At 52.1% G+C, this 22115-nt stretch overlaps 1 protein-coding gene across 1 annotated transcript in view; it reads right to left on the bottom strand.

Moving 5' to 3' along the window:
* Positions 1-1164: 1164 nt before the first annotated feature.
* The window catches only part of MN1 (MN1 proto-oncogene, transcriptional regulator), a 47294-nt gene continuing 26343 nt past the window's right edge, over positions 1165-22115 (bottom strand). Inside the window, exon 2 of the mRNA XM_049788763.1 lies at positions 1165-2853. Within this exon, the coding sequence (XP_049644720.1) occupies positions 2672-2853 (182 nt within the window). The 3' untranslated portion in view covers positions 1165-2671. The remainder of the gene's footprint in view (positions 2854-22115) is intronic.

Below are 22115 nucleotides of genomic sequence, written 5' to 3'. Positions count from 1 at the left end.
TCCATATTTTACATGTGCAAGAACATTTTCGTTTCCCTTCCTGAAGCATTAGCTCTGCGGCCCGTCGCCGTTGCTGGGAGTCTCTCTTGGGCTGGGCATGTTTTTAATTTGCCTTTATTCCCTCCATTCAACCAAATTGAATAAAATAGCACCCTTTTTATTTATTTATTTATTTATTTATTTATTTATTTATTTATTTTTGCTTAGGACTATTCTTAAAGCTCTTCCATCGGGGATCACGGGGAGCAAACACGTGGAAAATGTCAGGGCTTTCCAAGGTGGCTGGGACCACCTTGAGCTGAGAACCAAGTGGTGATAATGCCCTCACCCCTCCCTGACACATAGACACCCCCAGTTTATGGTGAGTCCAGCAGAAGTCAAGCTCCCTTGCTCCCCAGTCTTAAGCAATAAAAGAAAATTCATTCCCGTTTCAACACAAAAAAAGGCCTTTTTCAAACCGCTTGTCCCTGGTGGAATCGGGAGAGGCTCGCTCAGACGAAGGCTGATTTTCCTGCAGCCAGTGGGAAGGGGGAATTCTCTCCCCTTTTCTTTCTTTGGGGGTAGGGGCTGGGTGGCAGAACCAGGACTGAGTGGGCACCCGCCTCTCACTGATCCCTTCACCCCACCTGTTTCCCCCTGCCCTAAAGGGAAGGTCACAGGATTAGACTCTCCTAGCCCCAATCAACACCTTAGGCTGGAGCCACTAAGAGGGGGGTAATTCTCGCTTTGCAGCAAAGTTCTTAGAAATAAAACATGTGGGTGTTGTAGGGTGAGCCCAAAACCTTTGGGTCACTGCTAGGGGAAAAAAAAAAGCTGGGTCTATACACTCCCAAGATAAGGGGGACTAGGTGGGGGCTGGGCTGGATTATTTGTAAGCACACTCCTTTGAAAATGACAGAAAACACAAGTCACCCGTCAGGGGCCAAGAACCCACGCAAGCCTCTTCTCTGACTCTGGATTCTGGATCCTTCCATGCCCACTCTCAGGAGACATCCAAGCACTTTCAGGCATCAGAACACCCAAAGATGTCCACTTCTGCCTCTGCCAGGCCTCCAGAGATCCCTGTCCTGGAAGGGCACCTCTGTGTCTCCAAGACCCCCTCTCTGCTGAACCATCTGTCCTGCCATCCCTCGTCTACTCTCAGGGAAGTTGGGAGTTGTGCAGAGCCTTGGGTACTTGGTACTGTCACATCCAAAGGACTGGTTCCAGGTCTGTCCTGTACCAGGTTCAGTCATTGAAAGTCCTGTCTAGGGTTCCCTTTCTCTCTCTCTCTCTGGAGACTCCTGCAAGTGTATCTACCCAGACTCTGGGTAAGAAGCAGGAGGCAGAGCTGGCTGAGTCTGGGTTCCCTCTAAAAAGTGCTTAGTGAGGGAAGGCCTTATCTTCCCAGGACTGGTGGGCAGGAAGGGAGAAAGATGCTGCCCAAGGCTAAAGGCCCCACATTAGTGGATGAAAACTAGGGACCCAAAAGGAGAAATAGAGGCAGGCCCCATCCCTCCTCCTCCTCCTGCCCTTTCCTCTGTGCCAAGCCAAGAGAGGCTGTTAGCAATGGTCAAGGCTGAGAATTTTTCCTCCAAACCTCCCTTCCCCCCAGATCTCCAGGTCTGGCTGCAGCAGAAACCAGAGCCCCAAACACCCCCATCTCTGGAGCTCCACAAGCTAGAAGGACAGGGTCCTTCTTGTACTTCGGGTTATTCAGCACAGCATGATCAGTTGACCCCTGGTCACAGCGCAAAAGCTCAGGAAAGAACAAGAACTCCGCTGGGGCCATCCAGGCTCCAGCCCACATGCAGGACAGAGAGACCATCTCTCCACCCACAGAGGCAAGTGGAGGCTGCACATATGTGTTTGTAGGAATGAGCATTTATCATGTTTCTTGGGGAGCAGACGAAACAACATCCCAGGCCGAACACCTAAGTGAGGGATGGGGGTGGGAAGGGGGACCCTTCATTGTTAGACTCCTGTGTGCCTAAGGACAGTTGGGTGTCGATCTACAAGTGGTGATGACAAGCCGACTTTCACCCGGCAATATTCCAGACGACTATTCTTCAGGATTTCCATTTTAATAAGCAGTGAACAAAGCAAAAAAAAAAAAAAAATGGAGGGGGAGAGAGCAAAGAGGAAAAGGCAAGGAGAAGAGTGGAAGAGGAAGAAAAGGGGGGGAGAAGAGCTTTTTTTTTAAAAAAAAAATAAAGAGAGGAAAGCAACTCTTGTCTTATTATGAAATAACAATACTTGGACATACAGCAGCATAAAAATAAAACAAGGAAAGAGGTCATCTAAAAAAAAAAGTATGCCAAGATTACAGAAAAAAAAAAAAAGAGGGGGAATTCTCTAGCAGGAAAAAGACGTAAGCAAAGGTTTTGTAACTGCAGAAGGGTAAACACTGGTAACGTACTGTGGCAGACAAATTTCTTTTTTAAAAAAATGTTTTTGAAGTTCCCCTCCCCCCTTTAAATTAACCCTCTCCGGTCCATATGCCACTAAGCAGGTACCAACCTAGGGAGGAGAAAAATAAGCCATCCACTCAGCAATAGTGGCCCTTCCAAATGAGCAGTGGGGTGGAGGATAGGGGTCAGGGGTGGGGGTTTGGAGAGGCCAAGGAGAGGAGTGGAGGTGGCAGACCAGGGGACAAAAGGGCCTGGTGGGGGACAGGGCGAGTCGTGTTCATTCAAGTCAGAGCAGCCACGAAGGTGCCGAATCTGTTGGAGATGTCAGAATGCAGGGAGCGCCAGGTGGGCACGGAGGCTCGGGCCTTGGCATCGCCCACGTCGTCTGTGCAGTGGACGGACAGGCACTGCAAGTGGCTGCCAGGTTGTGCCGCAGAGGCTTTGTTGGCAGGGAGGTCATGGGCTGCGGAGAGAGAAGGAAGACCGAGGTTAGAGGCAAGCTGGGCTCTGCAGGATGACTTCATTGTGGGGCAGAAGAGCCACCATGTTTAGGCCAACATCTGCCCCAGGACAGGCTTGGGGGCCTAGAGAGAAGGGGCTCCTAGTTCCCAGCTGTGGGACCTCAAGTGAGGCAAAAAAAGTTCCCACCATCCTAATGGGTCTCAACTTTCCCCCTTGGGAAAAAGGCAAGTGGGACAGGATCAACTTAGAGCTTCATGTGGCCCAGAGGATTCCAAAAGGTGAACTGGACCAAACGAAGTCCTAGGGTAAGGGGAAAAGGAAGTCTCATGGCCCAACCCCAGGACATTGGGCAGACACAAGTCTGGAAGCAAAGGACAACACCAAAAATAATCTACACACATTTATGGAGATAAAACAGGTTCCAGGGGACCAGAGCAATAACGCAGCAGTAGGGTTTGCCTTGCACGTGGCTGGCCCAGGATGGATCTGGATTCGATCCCTGGCATCCCATATGGTCCCCCAAAGCCAAGAGCGATTTCCGAGCACATAGCCAGCAGTAATCCCTGAGCATCACCTGGTGTGGCCCCAAAACAAAACAAATCAAAAAGACCCAGGTTCGAGGACTTCCACTGCAAGCCTTCTGCTCACTAGCAAAATAGATACTGCAGGCAGACTTCCTGTGGAAAACCAAAACTGCAAAAAAGTTTCTCCCAGAGATGGGGTATGGGATGAGATGGGGGTGGGGCTTTATGGGGACCCCAAAGACCACACCCAAGGGAGGAGAATAGGTGGTCCAAGGCACCAGTCCAAAAGGTGCTTCAATCCAAAGGTGTTTCCATCCAGTGAGTAACAAGCACAGGCAAAGAAGGAATATCCCGAATAGAATGGAAACCAGTTAATCCAACAGAGGGGGCATCTAAACTGGGTATTGAAGGATGTGTTAGAGTTTGCCATGTCAGGGCAGTCCATTCTCTTTGTCATTCCTGAGAATGACATGTGTGAAGGACCCATTTTGAATTGGGAACTTCTTTAAAACTCTCAAACTAGGAGCCGAAGTGATACCACAGTTTGCCTTGCATGCTGCTGACTTAGAACCAACCCAGTTTCGACCCCCAGCATCCCATATTGTCCCCCAAGTCTTCCAGGAATGATTTGTGAGTGCAGAGCCAGAAGTAACCCCTGAATGCTGCTGAGTGTGGCCCAAAATTTAAAAAAAAAATCACACAACTCCCAAACTGCTCAGGGCCCTTCCAGGATGGGATCTCCAACCAGATGATGAGACTGGTCCTCAACTGTTTGATGGGACACTAGGGGGTTGGGGGTGGGTCTGGTTTGCAATGCTCTGAAAACAGTCCTGTGTCCTTTGGATTCGACCCCCCAAAAAAAACACCAGGCCCCAGAGGCCTCTGGGTTAGAGATGTAGAAGGGGAGACCAGAGTAGGAAGGGTGCATCTTTGCACATGGCTGACCTGGGTTCTATCTCTGTCATTCTTCATGGTCCCCAGGGAGAAGCCCTGAGCATCACTGGGTGTGGCCCCAAAACAAATAAGCAAAAATTTAAATAGTGAAAATTAAAATTTAATTTTAAGTGAAAACTTAAAGTAAGGGAAAGGGGCCGGAGTGACAGCACAGTGGTAGGGCATTTGCCTTGCATGCGGCCAACCCTGGTCAGACCCTGGTTAGATCCCCAGCCTCCCATATGGTCCCCCAAGCCTGCCAGGAGCAACCCCTGAGCACCACCGGGTGTGATCAAAAAATATATTTTTTATGTGTGTAATTTTTATATATATGACCTCTTAACACGTTGTATACTATAACAGAGCAGTGACTTGCCCTACCTGCAAATATTCAAACAAACTACATCATAAGACATGCACATGATTCTATGTGAGCTTATCTATTTTTCCCCCCAAAAAATAATAAAAATAATAAAGTAGGGGAAAGGGTGCTGAGCAGCATTTAAACTTGCGTGTGAAATAGCCTGGAATCAGAGGGAAGGCTTGGAGGCAGGAGAAAGCAGAGGCTGCAGGACAGGATTCACCTGGCATGGGGCCCTCCTTGGAAATCACCTGGCCAAGTCTACACAGTGGTGGGAAGCAGGAGCACAGGGTTTGTAGCTGGGCTCTGAGGCACATCTGACTCGACAGCAGCCAGGAACCGAGGAAGCACACCCAGATACTGAACTTCGTGACCGGCTTCTGGGCGGGCCCATGGGCGCCATGCCAGGCAGGACTCAGTGACCCACCCCCCTCTCTGGGATTACAGGGGGAGGAAGACACCCCAGTGGAGCTGGGAGCAGCCTGAAAAGAAAAGCCTCACAGAGCAATGCCGGGATCAGGCTGTGACTAACCGGGCTGGGGGCCCCACCCTAAAGCCCCAGAGACACCCCCCTTTGGGAGAGCCAAGAGAAGAGAGGGGTTTCTGCTCAGCGCTCTTCTCCCATTCACTGGGGCATGGGGTGAGGTGTGCTCAACCTCCCTCACCCTTATTCTGGAGCTGCTGTGAAGGCAGACTGGGTACCCCAACTTTTCCACATGGGTGTGGCCAAGCACCTGGGGAATGCCACTCGCTTTCCATGAGCCTCCATTTTCCGGGCGAAGGCCAGGGAGGGTCTCAAATGCTAATCATATGCTCTACATCTGGAAGTCCTGGGACCAACCCCAGCATCCTGTGGTCCCTCCCGCCCACTCTCAGCAATGCCGGGAGCAACACCCCAGCATAAAGCCAGCTTTGGCCTGAGTACTGTCGGGTGTGGCCCCCAAATAAATCAAAATGATTAAACTTGGGGTGATTCCCTCTCCCTTGGGGATTTGCAATGGTCTATGGAGAAGTCCCAGCTGGGGGCACTGGGCGGAGCAGAGGGGCAGAGCGGAGGGACAGATGGACAGATGATGCAGAGGGTGCCTGCCTGGAAGCATCTGCCCTGCTCCTCTGGAGGATAGGGAGGGTTCTGAGTCCGGGGTTTCGAAGCTGGTAGGGTACAAGAGGCATCATGATTCTGAGAGTCCCCGCTATCTCTCTCTCTCTCTCTCTCTCTCTCTCTCTCTCTCTCTCTCTCTCTCTCTCTTTCTCTCTCTCTTTCTCTCTCTCTCTCTTTCTCTTTCTCTCTCTCTTTCTCTCTCTCTCTCTCTCTCTTTCTCTCTCTCTCTCTCTTTCTCTTTCTCTCTCTCTCTCTCTCTCTCTCTCTCTCTCTCTCTCTCTCTCTCACACACACACACACACACACACACACACACACACACACACGTTATCTGGGCCCATTTCACAGACTGGAAACTGAGTTCCAGGCCAGAATGATAGCCCAGCAGTTACTGAACTTGTCTTGGATGTGGCCAACCTTGTTTCAAGCCTATCATCCCATCTGGTCGCCCGAACCCAAATGATCCCTGAAATCAAATGATCCCAGGCCTGGACTCTAGACCCAAACAAACTCAAAGGAAGCTGGTCCTGTAGGTGTCTGGAGAGTCCCAGGCAGCAGAGGCCCAGACCAAGTCCTAACTTTAGGCCCTCTTACCCCAGGCTGCAGCACCAGAACGGGAGTGTCATTTCCTGAGACACATTTCCTCACTGCCCCAAAGGGCAGAAGTTTTCTAAAGAGGCTTTTCTTCCAGCTGGGGATAGACAGGATGAAGCCAGGGGAGGGAGCCTGCTGAACACCACAGAGGCATTCCCGGCCAGCAGCTGGGTGCTCCCGCACCCGCCTGAGAGGGGCACCGGGGCCCAGAGCAAGAGTGACTTTTCAGGGACATCCCAGGAGGTGCAACAGCCCCGCCAGGGAGCCGGCGGGTCTGGGACCCACAGGGAATGTTTGTAGAGAGAAGATTCGTCTTCAGTTCTTGACAATCCGAGCATGACCAAACTCATCCTCCCGCCGGACTCATTCCAGCTGGGGGTGGGGGTGGGGGTCCCTCACCCGCCCTGGGACCGCAGCTCCCTGGGGCTGCTGCAGAGTGACAGCAGATAAATCAGCCCCCGGAAGCCGCCTCAGGTCAGGGCCTGCCCAGCTCAGAGACACTCCAGCCCCCCATGCCGGGACCCAGGGGTGTAGCCAGGCCCCTCTCAGAGCACCCAGCAGTGAGTCATCGGTCGATACTGCAAATGCACGGAATCCATGCAGACATCATGGAATACCTGAAGATCCTAAGGAACCTCTGCAAGACCCCAGAACCCCTGAGGACCCTGGAACCACTATGGATCCTGGAACCCCTGTCAGTGGGTGCTGTCAGTCTACTACTAATAAGCTGACACCTCCCCCATCAGACTGGCTGCAACAGGGAAAGACAACTGTTCAGCTCCACCTTCTGCCAGGAGTTGGGGCTCCATCAGAGCCTGTGAGCTGACCATGCACAAAGCCCACTGCACAGAGGGAAAGACTGAGGCATCCATTGAGTAAGGGGATTTGGGAGCTGCTTCGTGCATGAGGGGGTGGGTGTTGTGGGGGTCCACTATGACTCAGCTCATCCATTTTGGGGCTCCCCTGAGGTTGAATTTCAGAGCCTCCCATTTCCTCCCTTTCTCCTTTCTTCCTCAGTTCCCTCATCTACACTGGGGGGTGCTGATTCATTCCCATCAGTCTCGGCTTCTAAGACCAAGAGCTCATACCTCAGCAGGTGAGGGGCTCCAGCCCAAGCAGGGGCATCAGTGGCTAGGAATAGGGAACTCACAGAAGCCAGGGGGTTCACCCTGAGAACATGCCCGAGCTGAGAGGAGGGAAGCTCCGGCTCCAGAACCTGAATTTGTGTTTGGGCCGCACCCAGAGCAGCCCAGAGCTCACTCCTGGCTCTGTGCTCAGGAATCACTCAAAGAATGCAGGAGCATACTTATGTGGTGCTGGCAAGTACCTTATCCACTGTCCTGTCTCTGGCTCCCTTATCATTTGTGTCCTTCCTCCAGCCCTGGCTGGTCCATCCGTGCTGCTGAACACTCAGCCCTTCCACTTCTCTCCAGACTAGTCAGCTTTTCACCATGGGCCTCTGGGGGTGCTTCTACTCAGACCCTTGATGGGAGACCCTGAGGGTCTGTGTCCTCTCGGTCCTTGGCTGAAGTGGCCACTCCACAAATGGGGCAGTAGAGGGGGCCAGGGAATCCCCCTATCCTACCTCCTCCAACCACAGCCCCACTATTAATGCCACTTTGGCTCTCATAGGTTTCCTCGAAGACAGTCGCAGTCACAGTGTGTGGGGAAGACATGACACACGGCTGCTTGTCCTTTGCCTCAAGACCTGGGCTCCCAGGGCCCGGAGAGATAGCACAGCGGTGTTTGCCTTGCAAGCAGCCGATCCAGGACCAAAGGTGGTTGGTTCGAATCCCGGTGTCCCATATGGTCCCCTGTGCCTGCCAGGAGCTATTTCTGAGCAGACAGCCAGGAGTAACCCCTGAGCACCGCCGGGTGTGGCCCAAAAACCAAAAAAAAAAGACCTGGGCTCCCAAAAGTGGGCGCCACAGAGATGTAGGGAAACACCCCAAGGAAAGTGCTTTATGTGCTGTCAGTCTGCCAGTCTGGGCCCTCACGGCCTTCAAGGTCACCAGGCATCCTTAGAGGACCCACACAGTGACTGATGCTGACCTCAGGTGGGGTGAGCGGAGGGGAAGGAGCCATGCACGAATTCTACTTGGGGATACCTTTGTTCCTGTCACTTTTGCAGAAGCCACCCACAGGGGTGCCTCCCCCCACCCACCCCCCACACCCCCGTTCTCTTGATCCTCCCCCCCTACCATGAAGCCAGCAAAATAGAACTTTCTCACCACTTGTGCAGGGTGGAAAGTCCCAGTTCCAACCAGAGGCCATGTGCTGGGGAGCCCTGGGGTAGGGGGCAGCTAGCTACCTGTCACCCCGACCTTAATCCAACACCCCCAGGGCTGCAAGATTAGCTGCTGGCATGGTTCCTCCTGCCTGGAGGCCTCATGTCCTCTCTGATAAAAAGACAGCATGGCCAGAGGTGAGGGTGGGGGACAAGGGTGAGCTTTGTGGGTGCTCTCTAGGATTGGTCTGAGAAAGGGGTTCAGCTGAGCTGTAAAATGGGAACCAATAGGGCCAGAGAGATAGTACAGTGGGTAGGGCACTTGCCTTGCACACAGTCAACCTAGGTTCAATTTCCAGCATCCCATCTGGTTCCCCAAGACCTTCCGGGAGTGATTCCTAATGCAAAGAGTCAAGATCAATCCCTGAGCACAACCAGGTGTGACCCAAAAAATAAAATCAAAACTGGTAACTAGTGTGGTGGGCTGCCAGGGTTTCTGGTGCTAACAGGGGTGAAGCCTTTGGAAGCCTCTGAATGGGTCTCAGAGTCAGATCTGAGCCCAAGGCCCTGGAGACGCTCGTACCCTCACTAGTCTGTGCCAGCTTAGTGCTATAGTTCTTCATCTCTGTTTCTTCTTCAGGGTTGTGGAGGGTGCCCTGCCCCCTGCCTGTTGGGGCTGGGGGTCCAGTGGGGGGTGCTGGGCATCATCCCAGGCAGAGCAGGCGAATTAGAATTCCATGCTTATTTTTAACTCTGAGGCTTATGTAAGGGGGAGTGTGGGCCCCAGAACACAATACCAGATGACTCGCTGCTCACCCTCCCGGATGCCTGCCTGCCGACAAAGGTAGAAAAAGTATTTTGGGTTTTCCTTTCTTTGGACCCGGCAGAGGAGCTGGGGGAGGGGAGGCTGCTGTCTGACAGCTGCCACTCAAGTTACGGACAAGCCTGTCATCTGCTGCATGGGCCTGCAGTCCTTCCCCAGACAATAACCACCGCGCCCTCACAGGGCCCTGCTCCTCCTCTGTGCTCAGTCAGGCCAGGCCAGGCTCCAAACTGCACCTACTTCTGTCGCAGGGCCCACACACTTTGACCCCACCTCTCTCTGCCTCCAGCCTGGTCCCCAAGACCACTCTCTCTCTCCCCCTGTGAGCCAAGTGCCCCGGAAGCAGTCCTGAGCTCTGCTCCTGCTGCTAAAACCTCCTGGGGTCCAGTATTCAGACCCTGACCTGTACCCCCCTCTCCTGCCCATCCAACACCCAGGCCCAGTTACTCAGCATCCCACAGGCAGGGAGGCCCAATCACCCCACTGCTGTTTCCAACCTTCCTACCTAGGCCAGTTATGACCCCACCTTGTTCCTGGGGGTACCTGTACTCTGGACCACCATAACAGCAATGACCCTGCCAGTCCCCTAACCCCCCCCCCAGCTGCAGTGCATAACTACTTTACCTCATCTCTGCAGGGGTGTACAGCCATGTCTCACTCCAGCCAGCCCTGCAGGGACTCAGTCCCACCTCACTCCTCCAGGATACACAACCCTGCCTCAGCCCTGCAAGGACACACATTACCTCATCCTTGCAGGATGTACAGCCCCACCTCACTCCTGCAGGGACACACAGCTACACCTCACCCCTACAGGATGTATAGCCCCACCTCACCCTTGCAGGCAAACATAGCTCTACCTCACCCGACAGGGACACACAGTTCTGCCTCACCCCTGCAGGATGCACAACCTCAGTTCACCCCTGCAGAGATACACAGCTCCATCTCTCCCAAAGAGGAGGAAGGTAGGAGAGGGCTCCTGAGATCAAGATCCTGGAAGATCATTCAAGAGACTTTGGGACCCAGACTTCCCAGCAGGTAGTCTTTGGGAAATCAAACTCCCGGACACGTGTGTGGATGTGTGTACATTTGTGTGCATGGGGCGGCTGGTATCTAAGTGAGTAGAGAGGAATTAAAGAAGGAAGCAAAGCTATCAGGTTTCCCAATGAAACAGAGACCCTGCCTTTAGAGCCGAGTGAGGGGCTCAAGCACAGAAGTACAGACTCCTCAGCTACAGAACCCTGAGCCCCCATCTTGAGGTTCAGGAAATCGACTCTGGGCTCAGATGCAGGAAGAGAAAAGCAAAGCCGAATGGCAGGTGGCACTGAGGAGCCCTATTGCCACCATCAGAGGATCTGACTATGGTCCAAAGGCACAGCCAGGACCCTAATTGCTCCTCCGGCAGCTGGGGAAGACCCAATTCTGAGCTGAATAGCCTGGCTTCAAACCCAACTCTACTCATGCCAGCCCCATGACCTTGGGCAAGGTCACCTTGCTGGCCCTCACTGCCCCCTTCTGTGAGCGAGCAGAGCAATCCCACCAGCCCTGGTGGAAGGTGACCAGCTAGAGGGCAGGGACACAGAGGCTCTCAAGGCTCCCTGGCATTTAAGAGGCACCAGGGGAGACATTACTGCATATTCTAACAAATGTCATTCGCCACTCGCCTGCTGTGTGGCCTGGGGCTTATCACTTGCCCTCTCTGGTTTGCAGTCAACGGAGGCTGGGGCAGAAACCCCCTCCCACCCAGATGAAGCACAAGAGGCCAAAACAATGCTAAAGCCGAGCCTAGGGGCCCAGCCCCCACAATCCTAGGGGCCCAGGAATGAGGTAAGGGGGAGGCTGTATATGGGAGGGCTGAAAGAAAGGAGACTCCTCACCCCAGTGCTCCTCCACCGGCCTCCCCAACCCCTTCTCCGCTCCTGCTCATGCTCACAGCAACTTCTAGCAACTGTCTCTATGACAACCTAGAAAAGGAAGCAGTGAAGCTGACCTCCGCCTGCCCAGCCCAGGAAAGAAGTCATGGTGCGACAGGGAAACTAAGGCTCAGTCAGGGGGGTGTCTCTGGGTCCCTGAAGCCCATGGTGGCAAGGCCAGTATCACTCTCAGATCCATCCAAGACCCAAGTGTGGATCCCAGTGATGGATTCAGCCCAGGGGCCTACCCCTAGTGATGGGCAGTCTCTGCCCCTCTCATTGGCCTCCCAGATCCCTTGTCCTGTCTCTGCTACTCCACTTTGGGGAAATGAACCTGAGGATCACCCCTACATGACAAGGACCCAGCACTCTAGCTGATTTAATGATCCAGAAAGATCCACATCCCTTTAATGCATTCCAGGTAGGGCCACTATGGGGGGGTCACCACATCAAGCCCAGGTTGCCAGGGGTGCTGGATAAATGGGTGCCCGCCACCAAGAGGGGCCTAGGAGGGGTCCCTGACTGGACTAGACTGGGCTGGAGGAGCCCCCATGCAGTGAACTCCTGGTGGTCAGGCAGTGAGGGCATCGCTGTGGACAAGTGGCAGGGAGCAGGGATGGGAACAGGAACTCGGGCGGGGCTGGATTCTAGCCCTGGAGAAGGAGATGGGGTGATCCTCTATGGGCTGGAATCCACAGGACTGAGGGAGAGTCCTCCCCCAGCCTGAGTCTTCACACAGGGTCTTTGTACAGGCATCTCTAGCCTTGGTGCCTATGACCTGCATGGGTGTGACGGAGGGTTGGGGACGGACAGTGGGTCAGCCTACCAGCCTGCACTGTACTCTAAGTATCCCCAAAAATGTACTAAGGGTCCTGAGGCGGGAGCACTGTCTTCCAACCTTGGTCCCAGACAGACTGATCCAGGCCTGTTTTACCCTTTGGACAATGAGACCAGGCCCAGGGGCAGGCCTGTTCTCTGAGACCATAAAAGGGCCTGGTATCAAGGCAAGCAAGGCACTCAGCTGGCTGCAAGGCACCCAGGAGACCCCAAGAAATGAGAGCTGCTGTTATGATGAGTGATGAGACAGTCACAGCCCTGGAAAGTCGCCTGGCTTGCACACGGCCAACCCAGGTTCGATCCTTGGCATCCCATATGGTCTCCTGAACCCACCAAGACTGATTCCTGAGCACAAACCCAGGAGTAACCCTGAGCACTGCTGAGGATAGTTCAAAAACAATCAAATAAAGTTTAAAAAATAATAAATAAAACAAGGTCACAGGGCTGGGTTTCCCCATCCCGAGGTAGCCCAGGGCTCTCCACTCTGTCTCTCACTGTCTCCTCTGTGCTAGTCCTGATATTGGTGCTAAGGAGCACCACCGCCTCTCTGTAAGCCCCAAACCCCAATTCCCTACCTGACTACAGGCCAGCTTCACACACCACTGGCATTTGATATGCCACTCAAAGAGGACTTTTGGAGGGTCTCTAGTAGTGCTCAGGGGGATCCAGTATCCCCACTGGTGTGTCTCTTAGCCACTGAGGCCGATGGTTCAGTGCTACTTGGCCCAGTGGAGCTGAGGTGATATGAGCTGCGCCAACAATGGTGGGACAAGAGGGGCCCTCCAGGGCCACACTCTGCAGTACTCAGGAGACTCTGGGATGCCAGCACCTCAAAGGGGGTTTTAATAAGACAAATATCTATGTGCTTGGGGAATTTTGTCAAATTAGAACTGCTCTGATGGGGCTAGAGCAATAGCATAGCGGTAGAATGTTTGCCTTGCATACTACCAACCTGGGACAGACCCAGATTTGATTCCCAACATCCCATCCACCATGCCTGCCAGGAGTGACTTCTGAGCACAGAGTCAGAAGTAACCCTTGAGTGCAGTCAGGTGTGGCCCAAAAATCCAAATAAAAACTAAAAGAACTGCGCTGTGCATTTCTTGTTTTGTTTTGTTGGGGAAAGGGTGGCACATTCAGTGGCGCTCATGGCTTACTCCTGGCTCTGTGCCCAGGGAGCGCTCCTGGCAATACTCAGGGCACAGTAGGTGGTGCTGGGGATTGAACCTGGGTGGTAACATGCAAGGAAAACACCCTCCCTGCCATCCTAAGTCTCTAGCTCCAGAATTGCTGTTTTCAGCCCCTGAAATGAAGTCACAGACTCGGTGACAAGACCCAAGGTAAGAAAAGCAATTCTCCAAGTGTTTGAGAGTCACTCTGTGTGAATGGTGGGACATCAGGGGCCTGTCCCCCAGGATAATCTCCCCCAGCGCCGACGTCTGGCAAGCTGGCCAAAATCTGGGGATCAATGACATGGCAGCAGCAGATCTGCCTTCTGGGCCATGTGGCACCTGCTAGGTCAAGACCAACAGTGGCTTCAGCTCAGACCCCAACCCAGTCCTCCACACCCGCTGGGTTGACCCTGAGTCAGGTGCGATGTTGCCAATGTCCTCCCAGAAGATGAGTTTGGGGACCGATACCTCACAGAGTGAGAAGCCCAATACAAGGACAGAGAAGTGGTGAAAAGGTCTGAGCACCAGCTTTGCATCCAGGCGCCCTAGGTTTAAGCCCACCCTCCCCCAGCACTGCATAGTCCCATAAGCACTGCTGAGAGCAGACCCCAAACACAAAGTTGGGAACAGACCCTGAGTACCACAGGGTGTGGCCCTAGTGCCAGGGGAGAAAAAGGCGAAATCAGCTTGTTCCCAAACCTCGACCTGGGGCAGCTGGTAAGAAGGTCCTCAGGACTGTGAGGATCGAACATCCCCTGACATCCACAGGGCACTTGGGTTGAGAAGAGAACTCACAATGGCTAGGAGAGCCAGGGCTGAGGTGGGGATCTGGGGGGGCTACTGAGGTTGTCAGATATTAGGAGTAAAAAACTCTACAGAAGACAAAGTCAGAGGTATGATCTAGGGTGTTGAGATAGAAGAAGGCTGGGTGATTGCTTTACACAGTACTAGCCCAGGTCCTATATTCATCCTGCAGAGAGTGGAGCACTACTAGGAGTGATCCCTGAGCACAGAGCCAGCAGTTAGCCCTGAGCATCACCAGATGTGGCCAACACAACCCATCCCAATAAACCATTAAGATAAAGACATCAACCAGGGCCTCTGCTTTGGGGGTTCTGTGAGGAAGAGGAGGCAGCAGTGCTAGGATCTTGGCTCTTCTCTGCAAAGGGGAGTCCAGACAAGATGGGGAGCAAGAGAGGAACCTTGGGCTGGACTGGAAACTGACTTAGGTCCTGTCACTTCCTCAGTGGGGACAGGTTTTATCCCAATTGTAAGAAGGATGGAATGGAGTCTGCACCGCCAAGAAAGTTTTGATCTAACTGAATCTACTACTGCTCCCTTGCTGCTTCCAAGCCATTCCCCTGACTCTGGGGTCGCCCAGAAACCCTTCTTAGGTCTAACCCCAGTTCTGCCCTATCTCAGCAGGTGGTACCTGCAAGGGGTTCCCGCCATGTCTGCCTCCAAGTACTCACAGTGTTTGGTTCTTCTGAGCTTTCCTACCACTGAGTCATCATGGAGGCTAGCAGATGGGGGCTGGGTGCTGAGGCGAGGAGAGAAGGTGCATCCCAACTTATCCAACAGGGAGCAGAAGGGGTGAGAAAGCCCTGGACCGCTGTTCTGATCGCCACTCTCTACGGAGACTGAGTGCTGACAGGACAAAAAGTCAACTACACCATAAACCCAACACCACACACACATCCTTCTTCCTCACCAGCACCCTCTCCCATCACTGCTTCTATGTTCTCAGCCCCATTTCACAGACCTCCCAGGATCAGCCAACTGGAATGCATGGGTCAAATCTGGACCACCACTTGTTTGTATAAATAAAGTTTTATTAACACACAGCTATGCCCACATATTTCCACTCATCTCCAGCTGTTTCCAGGCTACAGGGACAGTAGATGTGCCTTCACTTGGAGGCTTAGAAGGTATTTCCTATCCAATCACATAGAAATAGCAGCCAGGTCCCCAGGAGATGTCCAATACCTGCTCCCTAAAAGTGTGTCAATGTGAAACTATGGAAAGAGGAGATGGGGGGCTCCAAGATAAAGCAAGTGGCCACACCAGATCTGAGGAGTGTCCAGCCCCAAAAGCTCACTCCTGCCCAACCTCAGGGGCCTGGCACAGCTCGGGAAAGAGCAATGATGGGCAGAGGAGATGGTGTCAAGCAGGGCAAGTGGACATAAGTGGGCATGGCAGGCAGAGCATTTATCTTCAGTTTCACTGCCCCTCTGTCTCCACACGGCTGATCTAAACAAATGGACAGCTGCCACTAGGATCCAGGTTTATGTGAGTCGGGAGCCCCAACTCTCTCCTCACCCACATGGTGGCATCCACCTGATCTGGGGGGCCTGGAGAGGCTGATGTGGATTTGGAAAAGGCGCCCCTCACTGCAATAGGGAACCAGAATGTCCCAGATGTGCATCCCCTCGTCCCAGCCCCAAGGGCAGCAGTATGTCCAGTTCAGCTTTCCAGGGAGCTGTATGACTGTCGTCGTCCCCCCCATTGCAGGGGGTGTATTTTCAGGAGGAACATAAGCCATTCCAGGTTGATGTTGGGAACAGGCCCAGTTCTACAGTAGCCACAGGTGTGGGCTTTGGGCAAGTCTCATGTCCATTTTGGGGTCCCCCTTTGTCGGTAGCAGAAGTCCCAGCAGCCTGGTCTGTGACCTGAGACCTGCACTGACTCTCCAAGTAGGGTCTCCCCCAAACTGTGCCACAAACTGATGAGAAATGTTGACTGATGTTCACCTGGGGCGAGGGGGAGATGCAGTGAGTGACACAGAAGGGCTCGGCAGGGATCAGATTAAAGGGGACGCTGGAGTGTCGACTCTGAGGGAAAGACATGGCCAGTCCCCCATTGCATCTAACAGGAAGGTGGGGGGAGCAAAAGGTCCCTATATTCCACTTAGTTCCCATTCTCACAGTCTCAGTCTGGCCCAGATCTGGGCTGAGGGAAACAGGACTGGCGTACGTACCTGCCCCCAGCCCAGAGGCCACTGTCCCTCGCCCTGTGGTCTGAGAAGGGCGTGTGGTGGTAGATGCTTAGGGAAACTGAGGCCCAAGAGGAAAGTCTGGAGAAGAGGGGTGGCAGATTCACAGTCTTTTCCTCACAATGCATGGTCATGAAGAAGGACCCCAGCTCTTCTCCTTCCTATCCGCCCCACAACTAGCACCTCATGCCCCACTCCCTGGGGACAATTCTCTAAGCCTCTCAGTGGCTCTCATGTTCCCCTTCCTGGAACATCCCGATATGAGCCTCAACTTCTCATAATCACCCTACTCCTGGCCTTGCGGTGTCTGTTTTTATCAGGGCAGTGTTTGTCATTCACCACTGTGCCCCAGTCCCCAGCATGCAGGTCCCCGTCGACCAAAGTGCTGCCTGCAAACACCTGCCTGTTTGGGGGTGTGAAATCGCTGACCCTAAGCCCCCAATAGGAGCTCCTCCCTTGGCAGGATCTGATGGGAGAAGCACCCCTCACCTCAACAGGCTGCGCTGCCCTGATGGAGCCAAGCACAGATACTTCCAGCTCTGGTCTTGGCCTACACCCGAGCAATGAACTTGCCCATGACAGTCCATGCTGAGTCCATGAAGCCTTGGGGAAGAATGCATCTTGGGAAATTAATAATCACACATGGATTTTTCTTTCTTTTATACATGGAATCAACATTAAAATTTTATTTTAGGGGCTGAGAGGTGGTACAACAGTTAGTGTGTCTACCAGGTAACACCGGGCCTGGGTTTGATTTCTAACACCATGATCCCCCTCAAACCATCATCAGATGCCCAGGGGGTGGTCCCTGAAACTCCAAACATCACAGGCCCTGAGCCACACCACTTGCCTTGAAACTTGTCCAAGAATTGCCAATGGGGCTCTTAGACCTACTGAGAATCCCATGAGAGCACCCCATCTCAAACAAAATAACAAAAACAAATCCTGCTTCAGAGTTAGAAAGAGAGCGCAAGGGGCAAAAACGGGCCTGATTCTATCACAGCACTGCCCGGACCAACCACTGACCCAGCATAGCTCCAGCCATCACTGCCCTGGTGGTCCCCAGCACCCAAAGGCCCAAATAACACCACTAACCCAGGAGCCAGGCCCCTTGAGAGCACTGTCCCCAACAAATCTGGCTTCACAGCTAATGTTTATAGAAGTTCATCAACCATGGCTAGTGGTTTCTAGTTGGACTGTCCTGGTACAGAACTCATCGACATGGCAGAAAGTCCTAGTGGGCAGCACTGGAAAGTTCTAGATTCTAGAAGGATAAGCTATAGAGTCTCTTCTGATATGGGTTAGTGGCCAGCTGACTCATTTTCTTACAAAAACTAGTTGTAAGAGAAAGTACAGGAGTTGAGTCACTTGTCCGAGTCAGACCCTGGAACCCCAAGCTGACCCTAAGATACAGAGCCAGGTGTAGCCCTTGAGCACCACCTGGCATGGCCTAACTTCCACTTCCCCTGCTCAAAAAAAGACCAGCTTCATCATTTTCCAACTAAGAGTTATCTGTAAATTGTTTGCAGGAACCACAAGGATCTTTCCTAGGATTGTCTACTGAACAAGACACCAGAGAAGCATCACTTCCTCCTGTACAAACAGTGGACATGGCAGCTCCCCTAAGGGGTCCAGACACAGCCCCAGAGACTGTCTCAGCATCAGGCCCTGTTCTGAGCAAAACAAATCAATCCAGCCTAGGCTGTGACGTTGCATCAATAAATAGGACCTGGCCACATCACAGGCACCAGGCAATGAGTCATGGCCCCAATCAGATTAGAATTCACATAGATTTCAAGTGAATAAAACTGAAAAACATCAAATAAAACCATGTAATAATAGTTTATGCAAATATCCTTTTCTATAAGGTTATCAAATCTATAAAGTCTGACTTAGAGAAATAAAGGTAAACAAACTGTTGAATACAAATTTTATTTCATGAAGACCTGTTTAATGTGAGACCTTGTAGACACAGTACTGACACTTTCATGAAACTTCATATTTCAAAAAAAAAAAAAAAGAGAATTCACATCTTGGGCAAAGAGAAAAGAGCACTCTGTATGAAAAAGACCCCAGTTCAACCCCACCACTGCATTCCCCACTCCCAGGTGTGGCTCTCATGGCTCCTGGAACTCTAAAACCAAACCTCTCATCATCAGACCCAAGGTGACCAGTCAGTACTTTCCCTGAGCACCAGAGGAAGGCCCCTACTTTAAAATTTCCCATCGCTTAACAAGCTATAAAAACAGGTCTGGAGGGCCAAAGAGATAGTCTGAGGGTAAAGCACTTGCCTGGTATGAAGCCTACTCCAATTTGATCCAGTCCCTCAGCACTGCATATTGTCCCCCAAGCACACCAGGAATGACCCCTGAACACAGGGGCAGGACACTAACCAGATATGGCCCCAAAGTAAAATGATGCCTGAAAATGGCAAAGTAACAACTTAAAAGAGTGATGAGGGGCCAGAGTGGTGGCACAAAGTGGTAAGGGATCTCCTTTGCCAGCACTAGCCTAGGACGGACCGTGGTTAGATCCCCCAGCATCCCATTTAGTCCCCCAAGCCAGGAGCGATTTCTGAGCGCATAGCCAAGGAATAACCCCTGAGCATCACTGGGTGTGGGCCCCCCCAAAAAAAAGAAAAGGAAAGGAAAACAAAAAAAAGTGATAATACTAGAAGTAATGGGAAAAATAGATTTCAAAAGAATATTTTCAATCTACAGATCCCCTGTGTAGCCAGCTCCAAGCCTCAGTTTTCCATAGGACTTTTTTTTTCCTTTTTTGTTTTTTGTTTTTTGGGTCACACCCAGCAGTGCTCAGTGGTTACTCCTGGCTCTGTGCTCAGAAATTGCTCCTGGATAGGGGGATCACTGTTCTTCTGCATGCAAGGCAAACACCCTACCTCCATGCTATCTTTCAGGCCCCAGAACTTTATTATTTTTCATCACTATCTCTCTCTCTCTCTCTCTCTCTCACACACACACACACACACACACATACACACACACACACACACACACACACACACACACACCTCTGCCCTCATCCTTACAGTCAGAGGAACTCTGCTCTCCTGAGCCATCAAGGTCACACAATCACCAAGGGGCACCATCATCTGATATGGAGATCTGGTATCCCACGCACTCAGAACTGACACACCTCATCTCCAGCATCCAATCCCTTGCCTCCTCGCACCAGCTCACACTTCTCTCCTCTCTGGCTGGTGCAACCACACATCCCTCTGCCCTTACACACAAGGCAATGGGAATATTTGGGGGCCTAACCATTGTGTGTGAACATCAGACAAGGAAAGCAGTGGCACCCCTGGAGACTCAGGGACACAGTTTGAAGGGCAGTTTCTAGGTGATATGGATAAGGAAGCTCCTGTGTGGCCCTAACACAGCAGGACTGGGGGATCTCAGGTCCCAATTCTGCATTTTTTCAGCTGTGCGACTGTGAACTCTCCCTGAGCCTTTATCTCCTCTACCATACTGTGTCATGGATTCTGCCTCGGTCCCAAAACATAAAAATTCAAGTGGCTGAAAACACAGTCTCTCAAAGCGTCAGTCATCTCAGACCAGAGTGATAATAGGACACTTTTCTTATAGACAGTCAACCTAGGCTTGATCCCTGGGATCACATATGATCCTCTGAGCACTGCCAGGAGTGATTCCTGAGTATAGAGTCACGAGTAAGCTGTCAGTAGTGCACTGGGTATGGTCCTCAAGAAAACCCACAAATAATAAATATGTAAATAAATAAAAAGATTGATCATTGTCACGTGAATGTCACTGTACAGATCTGCCCTCAACTATATCACAAATTCATCCTGAAGAGAGTTTTTAAGCCCAGAAAGTCATGGCCATTAGGAAGTAATGATCCACTTCTTACAGCCGAGTACTGTGGAAACCAACTTTCACGAATTCACTCGGGGTCCAGCAAACACTCCCTACTACCTCATTGTGGAGTAAGAGGATTTTTTTCATCAACAAGTTTTATTTTCAATTTATGTTTATTTGGGTTTATTTTGTTATGTTTTATTTGGGGGGAGGTCCCAAACAATGCATGGGGCCAGGGTCACTCCTGGTCCAGGTCCAGATGGTCCAGGTCACTCCTGGTCGGCAAACAGGTCCAGATGGTTCAGTGCTAACACCCATCAGGGCCACCTTGGTCATGCTCAGGAACCCATGTGATCCCAGGTTTTGGATTTGGTCTAAAGTGGTTTGCCTGACCATTGTGCTCTCTCTACAGCCCTTATAATGGTAGAATGCATAAAGTTTTATCAGTACAGATCACATCCACAACAGCACAGTGAATGGTAATTATAACAAGTCAATGACTTGCAAATACCCAGAAATTGCCTCTCAGAGTTTTCACTGAGAGCTTGCTCACTATTGCAGTCACTCAAAATGACCCTGATTTTTATAGGTGGGAAAATCTGCAGCTCAGAGGAAGGAGGTGATGTAGACAAGGTCACATTGCTAGAAAGTGATATGGCTAGGCTGAACTAGTGGGGAAAAAAACACTAACATTCAGGTCCTGTTTCTGGAACATTCTAGAAAAGTGGCAGATAAGACCTGTGTCGGGTGCCCTGCTAGAAAAGCTCAGCCCCATCCTCCCCATTCTCCCTAGAAAGCCCAGGGCAAGGAGAGGCCTTCCCCAAGCTTTCCTAGGTGTCCCTGGCCAGGACCTGTCCCATGAGCACCAAACTGGCCTGGTTCCACCTGACTGCCTCTATGACTGATGGTAAGGAATATTTCATTATATCAAGACCATTACATGCAACTAACACAACTTCTACCTGGAAGCCCTTGGTCAACAGGAACCCTCTCAAATGGGTTATGGAGCAGGGTACAAGCTAATTCACAATCAGTGGGCATGGGGTGGGGCACAGGTACCCCAACTGCACAGAACAAACTACCAGCATTCCACAGTCTCCAGGTACACCCATGGCTAACACATAAGAGAGCGCCAACACCACGCTCCAAGCCACCACGTCACAGCCTCCACTGTGTAGGGGCCTGCTAGGGTGTCCCTACATCTCCACTCCACTGAGCAGAGAAGCCATTGGCTTTCATAGGAAAGCCATAGGGGGGCCTTGTGGGGAAGCTCTACTCAGACTTTCAGCTGTGTGTGTCCTGATTGCCAATATCATCATCTGCCATCATCTTCACCATCACCATCGTCACCACCAATGTTGCACTGCTGACAGTTTGGGGTCTCCTGCCTCCACTGAGCCCCATCAAGGTGGGCTGGGTGGGGAAGGATTAGAAGACAATGGGGAGTGAAAGCTTTCTCGGCCTTCCCAGGAGAGCCCCACATATAATTTCTGAGCCAAGAAGAACAAATAAGGCCCCTAAAACAAATGGCCTCTGGTCCCCACCCTCCTTCCCTCCTTCCCATCTGAGGGCCCAGAGGAAAAGCCCCCCTCTCTCAGCCACTGCCATTGCCAGCTGGAGGAGGTGGGAGGCCACGGAGCGCAGGGCTCACTGGCTGTCCGTTCCCAGGGGCCCAGATGAGTTCATTTTACCGTGCCTGAATATTAAGCAGCTCCGGGGGAAACAGATTCTGGCCTTTGGTTTTGGGGAGATGGAGATGGGAGGTGGGAGGTGTGGAGGGAAGGAGGCCTCAGGGGAACAGGGGAGACTTCAAGTTCTGCTTCAGGCAGCTTCAAAGATTCTTTCAGCATGAGCTTTGCCTGAGTCCTGCTGGTGAGCAGTGAGCAGAGGGGGTGAGGAGTCAGAGTCGAAACATAGGGTGCCAAATGCAGGCTGGCACCCTTCACCACCAC

Source organism: Suncus etruscus, chromosome 15, assembly GCF_024139225.1.
Source record: "Suncus etruscus isolate mSunEtr1 chromosome 15, mSunEtr1.pri.cur, whole genome shotgun sequence".
Taxonomy (NCBI): domain Eukaryota; kingdom Metazoa; phylum Chordata; class Mammalia; order Eulipotyphla; family Soricidae; genus Suncus; species Suncus etruscus.
The sequence above is the reverse complement of the archived record's forward strand: the minus strand, read 5'-3'. Positions and strand labels throughout refer to the sequence as shown.